The sequence below is a fragment of the Bubalus bubalis genome, chromosome 3 (assembly GCF_019923935.1).
Source record: "Bubalus bubalis isolate 160015118507 breed Murrah chromosome 3, NDDB_SH_1, whole genome shotgun sequence".
NCBI lineage: Eukaryota > Metazoa > Chordata > Mammalia > Artiodactyla > Bovidae > Bubalus > Bubalus bubalis.
Genome location: NC_059159.1, coordinates 35193387 through 35206491, shown reverse-complemented (window position 1 = coordinate 35206491; position 13105 = coordinate 35193387). Strand labels below are relative to the sequence as shown.

The following is a 13105-nucleotide window of genomic DNA, read 5'->3' as shown; positions in this document are numbered from 1 at the left end:
AAGCAGAAATAGATGTTTTTCTGGAACTCTCTTGCTTTTTCCATGATCCAGCGGATGTTGGCAATTTGATCTCTGGTTCCTCTGCCTTTTCTAAAACCACCTTGAACATATAGGAAGTTCATGGTTCCGTATTGCTGAAGCCTGGCTTGGAGAATTTTGAGCATTACTTGACTAGCGTGTGAGATGAGTGCAATTGTGTGGTAGTTTGGGCATTCTTTGGCATTGCCTTTCTTAGGGATTGGAATGAAAACTGACCTTTTCCAGTCCTGTGGCCACTGCTGAGTTTTCCAAATTTGCTGGCATATTGAGTGCAGCACTTTCACAAAATCAAGTACCTCTTATTATTCCCAAATGTGTCTTGAACAAACAAGGACCAAAATGCCAAAAAAAGACCTCAGCTAATTTTATTAATCTGCCTCCCTTTGTCTTAGGATGTTGGATCTGTTTTCAGTCCTGTTCTTGATGGGCCCAGGAAGCAGCATGTGCTTCAGAGAAAGAGCCTGCCTGGGAAGTTAGGATGCATGCAGGCTGGGGGTTTCCATTGCCCCACTTCACTGCACCACGTCACTCGTGTCACTTATCTGGGTTCGGAGGGGAAATCCTGTGTCCTATCCCCCTATCATCAGGGTTTAAGGGGATGGGGGTGGACAAAAGCTTACAAGTCAGGACCTGGGGGTTCTCATCTGAAAGACAGCTAAAGCTTTCTTTTTAAATGGATTCTTTTTAAATGCAGCTCTGTGCTAAGTGGTAACAGACTTTGGCAGCCTCTCTGATAGTGTTTCCAGCTGTGTCATAGGGGTTGCCCTGGTGCTGGCCTCTGAATTCAGTACCCCTGATTTTTGCTTCTCCTAATTTAGCAACTCCCTTCCTGACAGAAGTGGTCAGCACTCTTATCCCCAGCACTGAGCCTTTAATATTCATTCCTTCATTCATTCCATTCATGTTTGATGATTTGCAACAGTGCCAAACACTGTCAGTGCTGCCAGGGACCTTATAGTCCAACAGGATCTGTATGTGGTGTGTATATATACACAACAGATTATTAGAGCTGCAAGAAAGAAGGAAATCCTGCCATTTGCAACAACATGGATGGACCTCAAAGGCATGAAGCTAAGTGAATAAGAAAAACAAGTCCTGTATGATCTTACATGTAGAATCTAAAAGAAGCTGAACTCATGGAAACAGGCTAGAATGGTCGGTGGGGGAAAAGGGAATGTTGGTCAAAGGGTACAAACTTCTAGATTATTTGATGAATAACCTCTTGGGATCTAATGTAGAGCATGGTGATTGCAGTTAATAACTTGTGTACCTGAAAGTTGCTGCAAGAGTAAATCTTAAAGATAGTAATTATGTGATGTAGATATGCGTGTGCATTCTAAGTCACTTCAGTCATTTCTGACTCTGTGACCCTGTGGACTGTAACCCACCAGGCTCCTCTGTCCATGGGATCCTCCAGGCAAGAATACTGGAGTGGGTTGCCATGCCATCCTCCAGGGGATCTTCTCGACCCAGGGACTGAACTTTCGTCTCTTGTCTCCAGCATTGGCAGGCGAGTTCTTTATCATTATTGCCACCTGGGAAGTCCAGGTGTGAGGTATGGTGGTAATCATTTGCTAGTGTGTCAAGTCAATACATTGTACACCTTAAACTCACATAATGTGATGTCAATCATATCTCAATAAAACAAAAAAATACCAGTATATGGCACCTACCATGAACCAAGCATATGCTAGGCATTTATATGTATCTAAATTATTTTTCATAAGAGTTCAGCAAGGTACTTGATAGCCCCCTCCCCACTTTTTAAAACAAAGGAAGAATTAAGGTTAAATAAATTGCAACATCTACTTCCTACTGTCCTAAAGTCACATTTCCAGGAGGCAGCATTGTCAGGACTTCTTGCTGACAACCATCCTTGCTTCCTTTGTCCAGAGAAGTGCATGTGGAAGTTCTCATGACTGCGTGACTGTCCTGTTATACAGCTCCCTAAGTAGCTCACCATCTTGGAAATGTCTCTGAGGGAATTCTTTGGTGGTCCATGAGAGCAGGAACTCCCTTGCTGCCCTCCACTGTACCCAACACCTAGCACAATGCCTGTCACCTACATGGTGCTCAATAAATATATATTGAACAAATGAATAAATAATGTTAAAATTAGTTAAGGTTGATAACATTTTTTCCCTTAATAGAAGAGTGAACTTAATGAATTGGGCTTATGGGTGGTTTTGTTTTGCAAGCCTTCAGTCATTTCCCCTTTTTACTTCCTTTCTCCAAAGTTGCAAGCTCTTGTCATTGTGTCAAATGAAGGACAGCATATGCATGTGTTGGGGCAGATGGAGGGGTGGGTGGAGAGATGGGGAGAACCAGTAAGTCTTGTCTCTCTTAATTAAACATCTGCCTGGCAGCCAACAGCCCCCTTCAGTTTCACAGAAAAAGCACTAAACTGAGTGTGTGTCTAATATGTGTTGGATGAGGGTTCCAGGGGGTCCAGGCAAAAAGAGGGGGTTGTGTGTGCAGAGGTCCAGATAGGACCCTCCCAGAGAGGGACTCCAGGCAGTTGTGAGTCTGTGGGAGGAGGACATCTCCAGCAGTTGAGGCTTCAGAGGCCCCAGGACCCCATAAGATGTATTTATTTCTCCAGCACGTGCTGCATTCAGAACGCTGGGGCAGAAATCAAAGAAATCTTCAGCCTGTCGTTAGACACTTGAGGGAAGCAGATAGCCAGAAGGTAGAGTCTGGGGCACTGCTGTGGTGGGGCCTGGGTTAGAGACCTATCTCAGGCTTCAGGAAAGACCTTCCTGTGTGAGTGGCCCACTAGGAGTACCAGACACTATGGGCCGTTTTCCCCCAGAAGGGGTGGCTTTGTACAATTTTGTCTGCCTGGTCAGGCTGGAGGAACAGCCGGTGGCTACACCGACAAAGGGTGTAAAAGAGAGAGTCCTGCCCCACCTGTCACCCAGGTAAGAAAATTGTCAAGGGCCTCCTCCCTGGGCAGGTGCACACATGGAGGGAGACAGACATGAAGCAAATCATTTCAATGAAATATCTTTTAGAGGAATCTCAGGGTGCAGGTGGGAGCTCACAGTAGGGGATGCAGCCCAGGCTGTCAGGATCAGGGGAAGATTCCCCAGATTAACTGAGACATGAGGAATGAGCAGCAGCTGGTTACAAAAGTCAGGAGGGAGTGAAAACTAAAGATACTTGCAAAGCCTCAGGGGCAAACAGTAAAGCGAGTTAAGGAACTGAACAAAGATGAGTCTGTCTGGGACATTAAAACAGGACAGGCACAGTTAAGAGCCTAACAGAGCATGTCAAGGAATCTGCATTTTATAAACCACCTGAAGGGGGTTAGATGAGAGCAAGACATGATCAGTCCAGCTGCAAAGAAGACAAGAGAGGATGTGAGAAATCCCATAAGCCAGAAGGTAGAGTCTGGGGCACTGCTGTGGTGGGGCCTGGGTTAGAGACCTATCTCAGGCTTCAGGAAAGACCTTCCTGTGTGAGTAGCTCACTAGGAGTACCAGCCACTATGGGCCAGTACTTGCTCCAGGTACTTTGCATGCTCCAGGCAGAAACAGTGATAGTCAGGACTAGGGTGGTGGTGGTGGGTAGAATCACCAGGAACTGGATGTGAAGGAAAGATAGGGGAGTTGATGATGAAGTGCAGATTCTTTGCTTGGAGCACTGGGTAGGCAATAACTTCATTAACTATAGATGAAGATGGTGCATGCATGGGAGGAAAATGATGTGCTTTGCTTAGGACTGTTGAGTTTGAGGTGTCAGGGGGACACATGTTTCCACTGCAGGGGGCGTGGGTTTGACCCCTGGTCAGGGAACTAAAATCCTGCATGCCACATGGGTGGCACAGCCAAAACAACAACAACAACAGATCTGGGATACAGATGGAGATGAAGGTTTGGGAGGCACTGGTCTATGTGTGGGGAAGATTAATTGGGAGCAGTGAGGAGAGCCTGGGAACATTGAAGGGACTGGCAAAAAAAGAGGCTGAGAAAGAATGGCATCACTAACCTCACAGCCTAACCAACTGGCTTCCCACTGCCCATGTCACTGGAGCATCCTGGGATGCCCCTGGGAAGGTATCCAGGGCAACAGAAGGGACTAGGGAGTCATCCTGTTCTCCTTACCACTGAGTCCTAGCTCTGCTGACCCTGTCTTCACAGCGAGGCGAACTCCTCTCACTCCTAGATCGTTTCCCTAAGTAGTACAGACAGCCCTCCCCACTCCCAAACACTACATCTGGGGAAGGTGACAAGGAAATGGCTTGGCAGAACAAAGCAGATGAAAAGGCTAAATTATATGCCAATTTGGAACTTCCTTGATGGTCCGGTGGCTAAGACTCCGCACTCCCAACACAGGGGGCCTGGGTTTGATCCCTGGTCAGGGAACTAGATTCTGCTTGCTCCAACTAAAGATCCCATGTGCTGAAACAAAGATCAAAGATCCTGAGTGTTGCAGCCAAATATTTAAAAAATTATAATAAAAACATTATTATGAGTAGGGCTCCAAGGGCTTCACCAAACTGTCAAAGAGGTGCATGGAAGCAAAAACATTAAAAACCCCTGCTTAAAAAAATAAATAAATAAAAAATAAAAAATATAAAAACCCCTGCTTAGTAGAAATATACATTGCCCTTACTCTAAAGGGATGCTTGACTTTGGGTGTTGAGTCGCCTCTCTGATCTGAGTCCATCACTTCCACCTCTTGGTGGCCCCAAAGGTAATGGGGTGGGAGCCTGGGGACACCTGAGCCCAAAATAAAAAACTGCATCAGATGCATGCAGAGCGCTGGAAGAAGGACTATCCCAGGGGTACAGAATCAATCAGTTGCAGGCCTACTTCAACAGGTGAGCCAGGAGCTGGACATATGTTCATACCCTCTTGAGAAAAGTGGCCTAAAGAGATCTCTCCCATGATACTGGTCATCCTAGTCACAGCCAGATGGACAAAGAAGAGATCTTATCTGTGTCTGGGTATTGGCCTGGGAAATGGTGGACAAAGAAGAGATCTTATCTGTGTCTGGGTATTGGCCTGGGAAATGGCCAGGCAGGACAGCTGGTCAAAGAGGTACTTTCAAATTGGATGGCAAAAAACTGGCCTAATTAGATCCGGCCTCTTGGGAAGTTTGAACTTGAACATGTAGAAAGAATCAGCTGTTGGGGAGCCCATTAGTGACAGACACAGAGGAAAAAAGGTGAAGGGTAAGGGAGAGTCAAGAGCAGGAATTTGCCAAGTTAGGGCTTCCTTCCACCCCACTCCCAGAGGACGTCCAGCCCTGTACCTCTGTCACTTCCTGGAGGACTGCTTCCTACCATCTGGAAGAGCCCACCTAACCTGTGCCCCCAGAGCTCTGGAACTGTGGAGGGCTAGGCCTCCCCAGCATGTCATAGCAGAGCATGACACCTGACATGCCATAGATCCAAAATGAGGAAGTTGGGGGTATTTTCCTCAGTCTCCATAGTCTAGTCTCACCTCTTCCTGGCCCATGAATAGGCCCTCACCCCTTGTGCCCGGTGCTGGGGCTCTGTTAACTTCTATGTCCTTGCAGGTCCCTTTCCAAGGACTCCCTATCTGCTTGACTGCTCACAAAGCAGCCAGAGCCAGTATTGCCTCTAGCAGGGAGGACAGGGCAGAGGGCAAGCCAGTAGAAGTGGAGGGAGGGACAGAGATGCTGAGGGAGGCAGCAGGGTTGGCCCTGTGGCTTGGTTTCCTTGGTTCCCCTTGTCCGGACTGCTCCTCTTCCTCAGGCTTCTGTAACACACCCCTCCCTCTTTCTAATTTCTCCTGGATCAAACAGTCTACTCTCTTTGCCTGAAACAGATTTAGATTCAACTACATCTATACTGCCTTTAATTCTAACAATGTTTTAGTTGATGAGGCTCAGAGAGAGGTCTGATGCTGGCTTTCGTAAGTGAGGAGTCCACACTTCTTAGCATGTTCTATGAACACCTTGCACGTGACCAACTGTCCAGCCTCAAAGCTCCCTGCCACGGCACCCTTGCCAAGCTGATATGCTTACATTCCCCAAAACATGCCCTCTCATTTCCAAGTCTTTGCTCCTGATGTTTGCCTTGGCTAGAATACCCCTAACATGACCTGGTGAATTCTGAGGCAACTTTTAAGACTCAAGGTGGGGCTTCCCTGGTGGTCCAGTAGTTAAGAATCCACTTGCCAATGCAGGGGACCTGGGTTCGGTTCCTAGTCCCAGAAGTTCCCACATGCCTCAGAGCAACTACACTGGCGTGCCACAACTACTAAGCCTGCATTCTAGAGCCCGGGAGCTGCAACTACTAGAGTTCACATGCCTGGAGCCTATGCTGAGCAACGAGAAAGCCCTAAGGCAGCAACAAAGACCCAGGACAGCAAAAACCAAACAAATCTTAAAAAAAAAAAAAAAAAGACTCAAGGGATCTTCCCTGGTGGTCCAGTGGATAAGATTCCAAGTTCCCAATGCAGGGATCCCAGGTTTGATCCTGGATAAGGGAACTGTCAATAGATTCCACATGCCACAACTAAAGATCCTGCATGCCACAACTAAGACCCAGCACTGCCAAATAAATAAGTAAAAATTAAAAAAAAAAAAAAAAAAGGCTCAAAGTGTGCTCCACTGTTCTTTGTAAATTTCTGGTTGGGTAAGGGCTGGGTCCTAGATAGCCTTTGTATATCCAGCCCTTTGCTTAAGGCCTGGTAAGATGAGGGAATCAAAGAATATGTGCCCCTTGGCCTCAGTGTTACAAAATTATTAGGGTCCAGAAGTATGATGCATGGCACTTGGAACCTAGTGGGTGGGATGGCCTCAGGATGAGAATACTCTAGCTCAGTTTTTGGTTGGCAAGTAGATGACATCTAGAGCCCCTGAGGGTATGGGTGGTCCCCTGGGTCCCAAAATTCACCCTCTTGGGTTTATTCAATCACTCAACAATACATGTCTGTTATGCGCTAAACACTCTGCCAGGTGCTGGGGCTCAAAGATGAATGAAGCAATTAGCTGGGAGGCTACACCTGAGCTGAAATTTTAAGAGCACTCTAAAAATCTATAAAAGAAAAACAACAGAGTTTATTTCGTGCTTCCGTCCAGGTGTGTCTGTGTGTGTAGGGGTGGGGACCGCCTCCTCCCCACACCTCCATCCCTTCACCTCACCTCAGCTCCCGAGGGAAGATATGAGAGGATTAGATATATAATCCCCAGGTTGGGTCTTGCTTTCAGGAAGGCGTGAGGCCTGAATCCTAACCCGATACCCCCACACCTGGCCCCATTGTTTACCTAATTCCCTGCATCCGGGAATTAGCGATCTGGTTGGCAGTCCGTTCCCTGTCAAGAGGCCCCGAGAGTGATATGGGGAGACCCTGAAACTATCCCCCCTCTACACACCTCAGGAGACCCCACAAACACGTCAGTCCTTGGATGAGTAACGGCCCCTAAGGAGGTTCTCAAGCGACATTCTTAGAAAGCGCGACCCCTTTAAAACGAGGAGGCCGATGGGCGCGGGCTAGTGACCAAGTGGGCGTCACAAGTCCTAAACCGAGGTCTTAGCTCCTAGCGGACCCCGCGGTCCCGCCCCGCGCCCTCGCCAGAGCTTGGCTTCCGGGAGCAGCTCCGCTGGGGCAACGCCCCCAAGGCGCGGGCGCCAATTGGCCAGCGCGACCGCGGGGCGGGGCCAAATCTTAAAGAGTCGGAAGCCAAGGGCGACCTGGAGGTGGCCACGGCTGCAGAGAAACGCAGGGAAGTGATGGCACGTGGCCCCATGTGAGTTTCTTTTAAATCTCTAATGCCTATACTCTAGTCTCAGGCCCATGGAGCCCACGCGAGACTATCCACTGTTCGGGGGCGCCTTCTCCGCCACTCTCCCTCCGGGGGCCATTGACGTAAGGTGAGACGGCCCAGGCACCAAAGGAATTTGACCAGGTGGGTTGCGGGAAGAAACTGGGGTCAACCAGGGTCTACCTCGCCTCTCTCCAGCGACCTCCGACCGGTCCCGGACAATCAAGAAGTTTTCTGCCATCGCGTGACAGACCAGAGCCTGATAGTCGAACTTCTAGAGCTGCAGGCCCACGTGCAGGGCGAGGAGGCTGCCCGGTGAGGGAGGCGGGCCCGCGGCTGGCCAATGGGAGGGCCGGAGCCGAGGGAGTGGGCGTGGCCTGTGGCTGGACGGTTAATCAGGGTAATGAGAACTCCAAGGGCAACATGTTATCACTGGAAGCGAGAGCAGCTTAGGATTTAACAGATACTTGAAAGGGCAGTAACAAATGCCCCTCCCTGACCCTGCTCCCTCAACTCCAGGTACCACTTTGAAGATGTTGGCGGGGTGCAAGAGGCTAGGGCTGTGCAAGTGGAGACTGTGCAGCCCCTAGTTTTGGAGAACCTGGCCCTGAGGGGCTGCTGTCAAGAAGCCTGGATCCTCTCTGGCCAACAGCAGGTAGCTAAAGAAAATCAGCAGGTGAGGGTCAGAGAAGTGTGAGACGTCCTGGAGGGGTTAAGGGGGTGGCACTGGGGAATCAGGTAAGCATCCGGACTCTGATCCCTTTAGGTAGCCAAGTATGTGACACTGCATCAGGCTTTGCTGCGGCTGCCCCAGTACCAGACTGATCTCCTTCTCACCTTCAATCAGCCCCCGTAAGGATAGAAAGGGCACGTGGATAATGATTGGGTCCCCAGGGGAATTAGGCTTGGAGGGGCAGAGTAGGGAGACTGGCTGGTGGGGGCTTCCAAGGAAGTGGGAGTGGGCCACGAGTTTGGGGTCACAGATAACCAGGTCTTCTGGGGAAATGGGAGCTTCAAGGCCTAGATGATGTTCTCTATCTGTTCCCCACCCCCAAGCCCTGAGAATAGGTTATCTCTTGGCCCGGAAAATCTGTCAATTCCTCCCTGGAGCCTGGGCGACTTTGAACAGCTTGTGACCAGTCTGACCCTTCACGATCCCAACATCTTTGGTCCCCAGTAAGGATGCTGAAATGCTGCATAATGCTTCTGAAGACCTGAGGCTTCTGTTCTGCAAGGGGAACAAAGGGTTGGATACACTCCCCTAATTCCTTTCCAGTGCATAAACACAAGACACCTCCTCTCTGCAGAAATAAACTTGCTTTATAACCAATATAATCTCTGTGCCTTTGAAATCTAACAGAACACCTGGGTCCCCTCAATTCCCTTTGGTCTTGGACAGGTGAAGTTAAAATTATACATGGGATCAGAAGGGACCCAAGGCCGGCAGTGGAGAAAGGGAGGAAACACACTTTGGAGTGACAGGTTCAGCCCTGAGAGAGCGGTGTGAAATGTGTAGGAGTACAGGCAGGGAAGGTTTAAAGCAACACCCAAGAAAGGGAGGGAAACTATCCCTTGTAGTGATTCAATCCTGAGAAATCAGATGGGGAGTGGTGTTGGCGGTCCCCCTCGGATGGATGAAAGGTCATCTGGTCAGAAGTCTCCCGGTAATAAAAAATGGAGTCGGAAGAGTCCAAGGAGTGCTGATTTGCTGGAGTGGGGAAGAGCGGCTGTCGTTATTTGGTGTAGGTGTAGTAGACCATGCGCAGCTGGTCCCAGAAGAAGAGGGAAAGGATGGTGTGGGGGCCAAGGCGGAAGTAGGAGGCACCTATTCCCTTGTACATGCCAAAAATGCCCTCTGTCCGAGCCGTCTGCAGCAGAGCATCCAGTAACCCCCGGTACATGAGGCCCTGAGAGGTGGGAGAGGAAAAGCAGAGAGAAGGAGTTTGTCAGAACCCACCAGGAGCCTCACCTCAGTAGGCTGCATTTTAGGGTTCCTACCTCCACCCACAATCTGCTTTCCCCCATCCCCCAGCTCTCCCTGCCTGCCCACACCCCAGGGCACTCCCTTACCTTGCCCTGAGCATCTGTGGGCTGGTTGTACAGCCTGGTGCTGACCACGTCAAAGGGTGTCATGGCCAGGACCACCGCAATGCCACTCACCATGGCAGCCGCCAGAGCCACCTTCCAGCTCTGGGGTGGAAATATCTAATGGGGGAGGGAGGGAGAACTCTGTCAGCCAATCGTTCAACCCCACAGAAAGGCCAGGCCCTGCACTGGGGATACAGGAAAGAGCCGGTAACTCAGGGAGCTTCCACTCCACCGGTGATAACACTGACGGAGAAAGAGTACAAGGCACTGAGGACTCAGGCACACCTGGGTGGAAGGCACAAGAGAACTGTGGGAAGGTTAGAAAGAGACAGTGGCCCCCCAAGACTACCTGCTACCCCCTCACATTGAACGTTGGCACTGTCCCACTTCAAACTGAGCCCGCTTCAGGTTGCCCCCCGCACCCCTGCCCACATTCCCAGGGTGGCCCCACCCCTTCCCCAGGCAGTACCTCCCACTGGGTCATGAGGTCCTTGGTGGAGGAGAAGGTGCACAGCTGGGTGGAGGAACCGACGATAACTCGGGGCAGGCCGCCCAGGGCCCCACGCCACAACCCCACCAGACCATGTTTCTGGCCAATCTTGGTTAGTGCCTGAAACATGCCCTGGTGGGGGCGGGGGGAAAGACCATGGGGGCAGGGTTCAGTCACCCAAGCATCAGGGGCTGCTACCTCCTAACAGTGACAAGGATGGGTCCATCATAGGCACCCCAATGTCTAGACAACCAGTTCTATGTAGGCTTCGAGCATGAATGTGGCCCTCAGTTATCGACCAACCTATCCTTCTCTCCCTCGCCACCCCAGAACAGGGCAGGGTGTATGCAAGTGAGGACACTAGCAGGTCAGGAGGATGGGGCAGGAGAAACAGGTGCAGAAGACTAGAGGAACTGGGAACATATGGGAAAGAGGGTTTGGGTGGATTCCAGGGGTGGAGTAGGGCTGAACTGATGGGCAGAGCAGATCTGTGGCTGGGTTGGAGCTGCTGGGTACAGGCAGAAAGCTGGGGGAAGAAGGGAGAGAATGGGCAGGGACTCAAGCCAGGGGTTGGAAAACCCTCACCTGATGATTATACTGGTGCCCCACAGCGATTTCTGTGGCTGCCTGTGCTTGGAGGTGTGTCTTCACCTGGGAAAGACAGAGTATTACAGCCTATGGCTCAGAGGTCAGCCTCCCACCTCAGAAACCCAAATGCCTGACCCCCTCACACTTTCTCTAGGGTATTCAGCAATCAATATCCTTCTAATCTGATAATTATTGTTGTTCCTACTTAACAAATTGGTCATGAGACTGTGTTCCTTGGCTCCAATCCCGGGGGATGGATCTCCTAGCACTGTGAGGCACCCCACCCCCTCTACATCCTCCCTCCCTTGGGGTAGGGGTGGGGGATGGAAAATGGCAACATTTCCTAAGAATGTTCACATTAGGCGAGACCTGGTGTCCAGCCTCTCATGCCACCTCCTGTTCTCAGACTGGCAGACAGAATCTTCAGCCACTACCATGACCAGGCTCCAACATCAGACTCTGGGGCAGGTTGTGAGGGGTCCCCTGCAAAACTTGCTCTCTGGCCTCCAGCTGGCTTTGGAGAGATCACTGTCCCTGAACCTCATAACCTGGGAGGGAAACCAGATTACCTTTCCTTCTACAGACCTCACTGCCTCACAGTGTCTTTCCAGAGAGAGAGCTAAGCAGAGCCTTGTTCTTCTTTAGTCACTCAGTAGTGTCTGATTCTTTGGCGACCCCATGGACTATAGCCCGCCAGGCTCCTCTGTCCATGGGATTTCCCAGGCAAGAATACTGGAGTGGGTTGCCATTTCCTTCACCAGGGGATCTTCCCAACCCATGGGAAGATCAAATTCACATCTCCTGCATTGGAGGTGAATTCTTTACCACTGAGCCACCAAAGAAGCCAAGCAAGGACTGGACTGGTCCTAGCAATAAGCAGCTGTGTGACCTTGAGCTAGTCATTTCCTTTTCTGGGCCTCAGGCTTCTGACCCTTCACCTATACCAGATAACTCAGAGGCAGACTACAGGATGGTAATTCTGTGATGCCCAGGACCTCCCCCAATCCCCAGACTCGCTGAAGTATGTTAATCAAACCGCTCATCTTCCCCCTACACAAATCCACTTCCAACCTCAGTGAAGGCCCAGGCACCCACCCTGCACCAAGGATCTTCCTGGAAGGCCCCAGGCAAGACCCTTCTTCTCACCATGTAAATGGGGCTCCCCAAGTAGGCTCCCATGACCCCAGCCAAGGCCCCAGCTGCGGCGCTGCGAACAGGGTTGAGCGTGCCTTCAGCCGTATGCAGGTAGCCCCCAGCTTCTGCCAGCCCGTAGGTGCCCAGCCGGATGCCGTTCATCAGAAACTGGTATAAGAGGGCAGGGGCCAGGCCCTTCTGCAGGGCCGCCAAGCCGTCCACCTTGCCGATGGTGATGAAGGCATGGAAGACGTTTCGGTAGTGCCGTTGGTAGGTGCCGGGGGCCCGCAGTTCTCCCTGCAGTTGCATCCTGGTCTTCACCACCTCCAGGGGATTGGTGAACAAACAGGCCCCGCAGGCTGCCAGGCCGCTCATCAAGAAGTCCATGGTGGGACAGCAGTAGCAGGAACTGGCCCAGGGGTAAGAAAGTTAAAATTAACTTCAGAATTGAGGTCAGAATATCCTGGGGAGAGCCTCAGTTCCAGCGGTCCAGGCTGCAGGGAGGTAGAAATTTAGAGGTCTGGAATCTATACAGTGTCAGGGTCAGATGTCAAGAGGTCAAGGGTTAGCTGGAATTTGGGAGTCAGGAGATGGTAGAGAGAAATATGAGTTTAGGAGAGTCTGGCGAGAAGGCTATGACAGGGACTTGTTAATTAAGGGATTTGAGGTCAAGGAGGGACAGAAGTCAAGAGGACAGCAGGTGGGATGCTTACTTAGGATGGCCAGACACGGGGGCCGGGAGTAGGGGAGAGAAAAGCAGAGTTGGGAGACGCGTGCGGGGGAGGAAGGGAAAAGAAAATCAGCAGATGAAGGAAGGAGAGGACCAGGAGAAGATCCGGTAGCGTCCCCGGGGCAGCAGCGAGGTCTGAATCCGGGAAGGAAGTCCAGACTCAGCAGAGGATGAGCGCCCCCAGGCATCTGCTGGAGCCCTCAGCAGCTTCACCCCGGGTAGCCTACAGAGGCCTGGCCACCACACTCCAATCACTGGAGAGCAGCGCCCAATGAGGAGCCTTGGAGAGGCGTAGC

The 13105-nt window shown here is 50.9% G+C and overlaps 2 protein-coding genes across 5 annotated transcripts; one reads left to right on the top strand and one right to left on the bottom strand.

Moving 5' to 3' along the window:
* Nucleotides 1-7643: 7643 nt before the first annotated feature.
* On the top strand, nucleotides 7644-9109 carry RANGRF (RAN guanine nucleotide release factor). Of its 3 annotated transcripts, none has more exons than XM_044939321.2 (5): nucleotides 7644-7888; nucleotides 7978-8094; nucleotides 8299-8434; nucleotides 8546-8631; nucleotides 8836-9109. In XM_044939321.2, the coding sequence occupies exons 1-5, from the start codon at nucleotides 7812-7814 to the stop codon at nucleotides 8957-8959; spliced, it is 540 nt and encodes a 179-aa protein (XP_044795256.1). In that variant the 5' UTR covers nucleotides 7644-7811; the 3' UTR covers nucleotides 8960-9109. The 3 variants fall into 3 exon arrangements, with proteins under 3 accessions (XP_044795256.1, XP_044795257.1, XP_006062972.3); XM_006062910.4 differs by having other exon boundaries at nucleotides 7668-7888; nucleotides 8299-8455; XM_044939322.2 differs by lacking the exon at nucleotides 8546-8631 and having other exon boundaries at nucleotides 7648-7888; nucleotides 8299-8455.
* Nucleotides 9080-13040, bottom strand: SLC25A35 (solute carrier family 25 member 35). 2 transcript variants are annotated; one of them, XM_006062908.4, is made up of 5 exons: nucleotides 12092-13040; nucleotides 10943-11008; nucleotides 10337-10489; nucleotides 9850-9984; nucleotides 9080-9686 (listed from the first exon to the last, which is right to left on the bottom strand). In XM_006062908.4, exons 1-5 carry the CDS (start codon nucleotides 12464-12466, stop codon nucleotides 9513-9515), a joined length of 903 nt encoding a protein of 300 aa, XP_006062970.1. In that variant the 5' UTR covers nucleotides 12467-13040; the 3' UTR covers nucleotides 9080-9512. The 2 variants fall into 2 exon arrangements, with proteins under 2 accessions (XP_006062970.1, XP_006062971.1); XM_006062909.4 differs by lacking the exon at nucleotides 10337-10489.
* Nucleotides 13041-13105: the final 65 nt, after the last annotated feature.

Bases quoted from the DNA above. Each gene is read 5' to 3' on its own strand.
- RANGRF (XM_006062910.4), top strand. From the start codon at position 7,812: ATGGAGCCCACGCGAGACTATCCACTGTTCGGGGGCGCCTTCTCCGCC. The intron at 7,889-7,977 runs GTGAGACGGCCC...GCCTCTCTCCAG, and splicing joins CCGGGGGCCATTGACGTAAG to CGACCTCCGACCGGTCCCGG. The intron at 8,632-8,835 runs GTAAGGATAGAA...CCCACCCCCAAG, and splicing joins CTCACCTTCAATCAGCCCCC to CCCTGAGAATAGGTTATCTC.
- SLC25A35 (XM_006062908.4), bottom strand. From the start codon at position 12,466: ATGGACTTCTTGATGAGCGGCCTGGCAGCCTGCGGGGCCTGTTTGTTC. The intron at 11,009-12,091 runs GTGAGAAGAAGG...TGTCTTTCCCAG, and splicing joins TGGGGAGCCCCATTTACATG to GTGAAGACACACCTCCAAGC. The intron at 10,490-10,942 runs GTGAGGGTTTTC...CGCCCCCACCAG, and splicing joins GGCACCAGTATAATCATCAG to GGCATGTTTCAGGCACTAAC.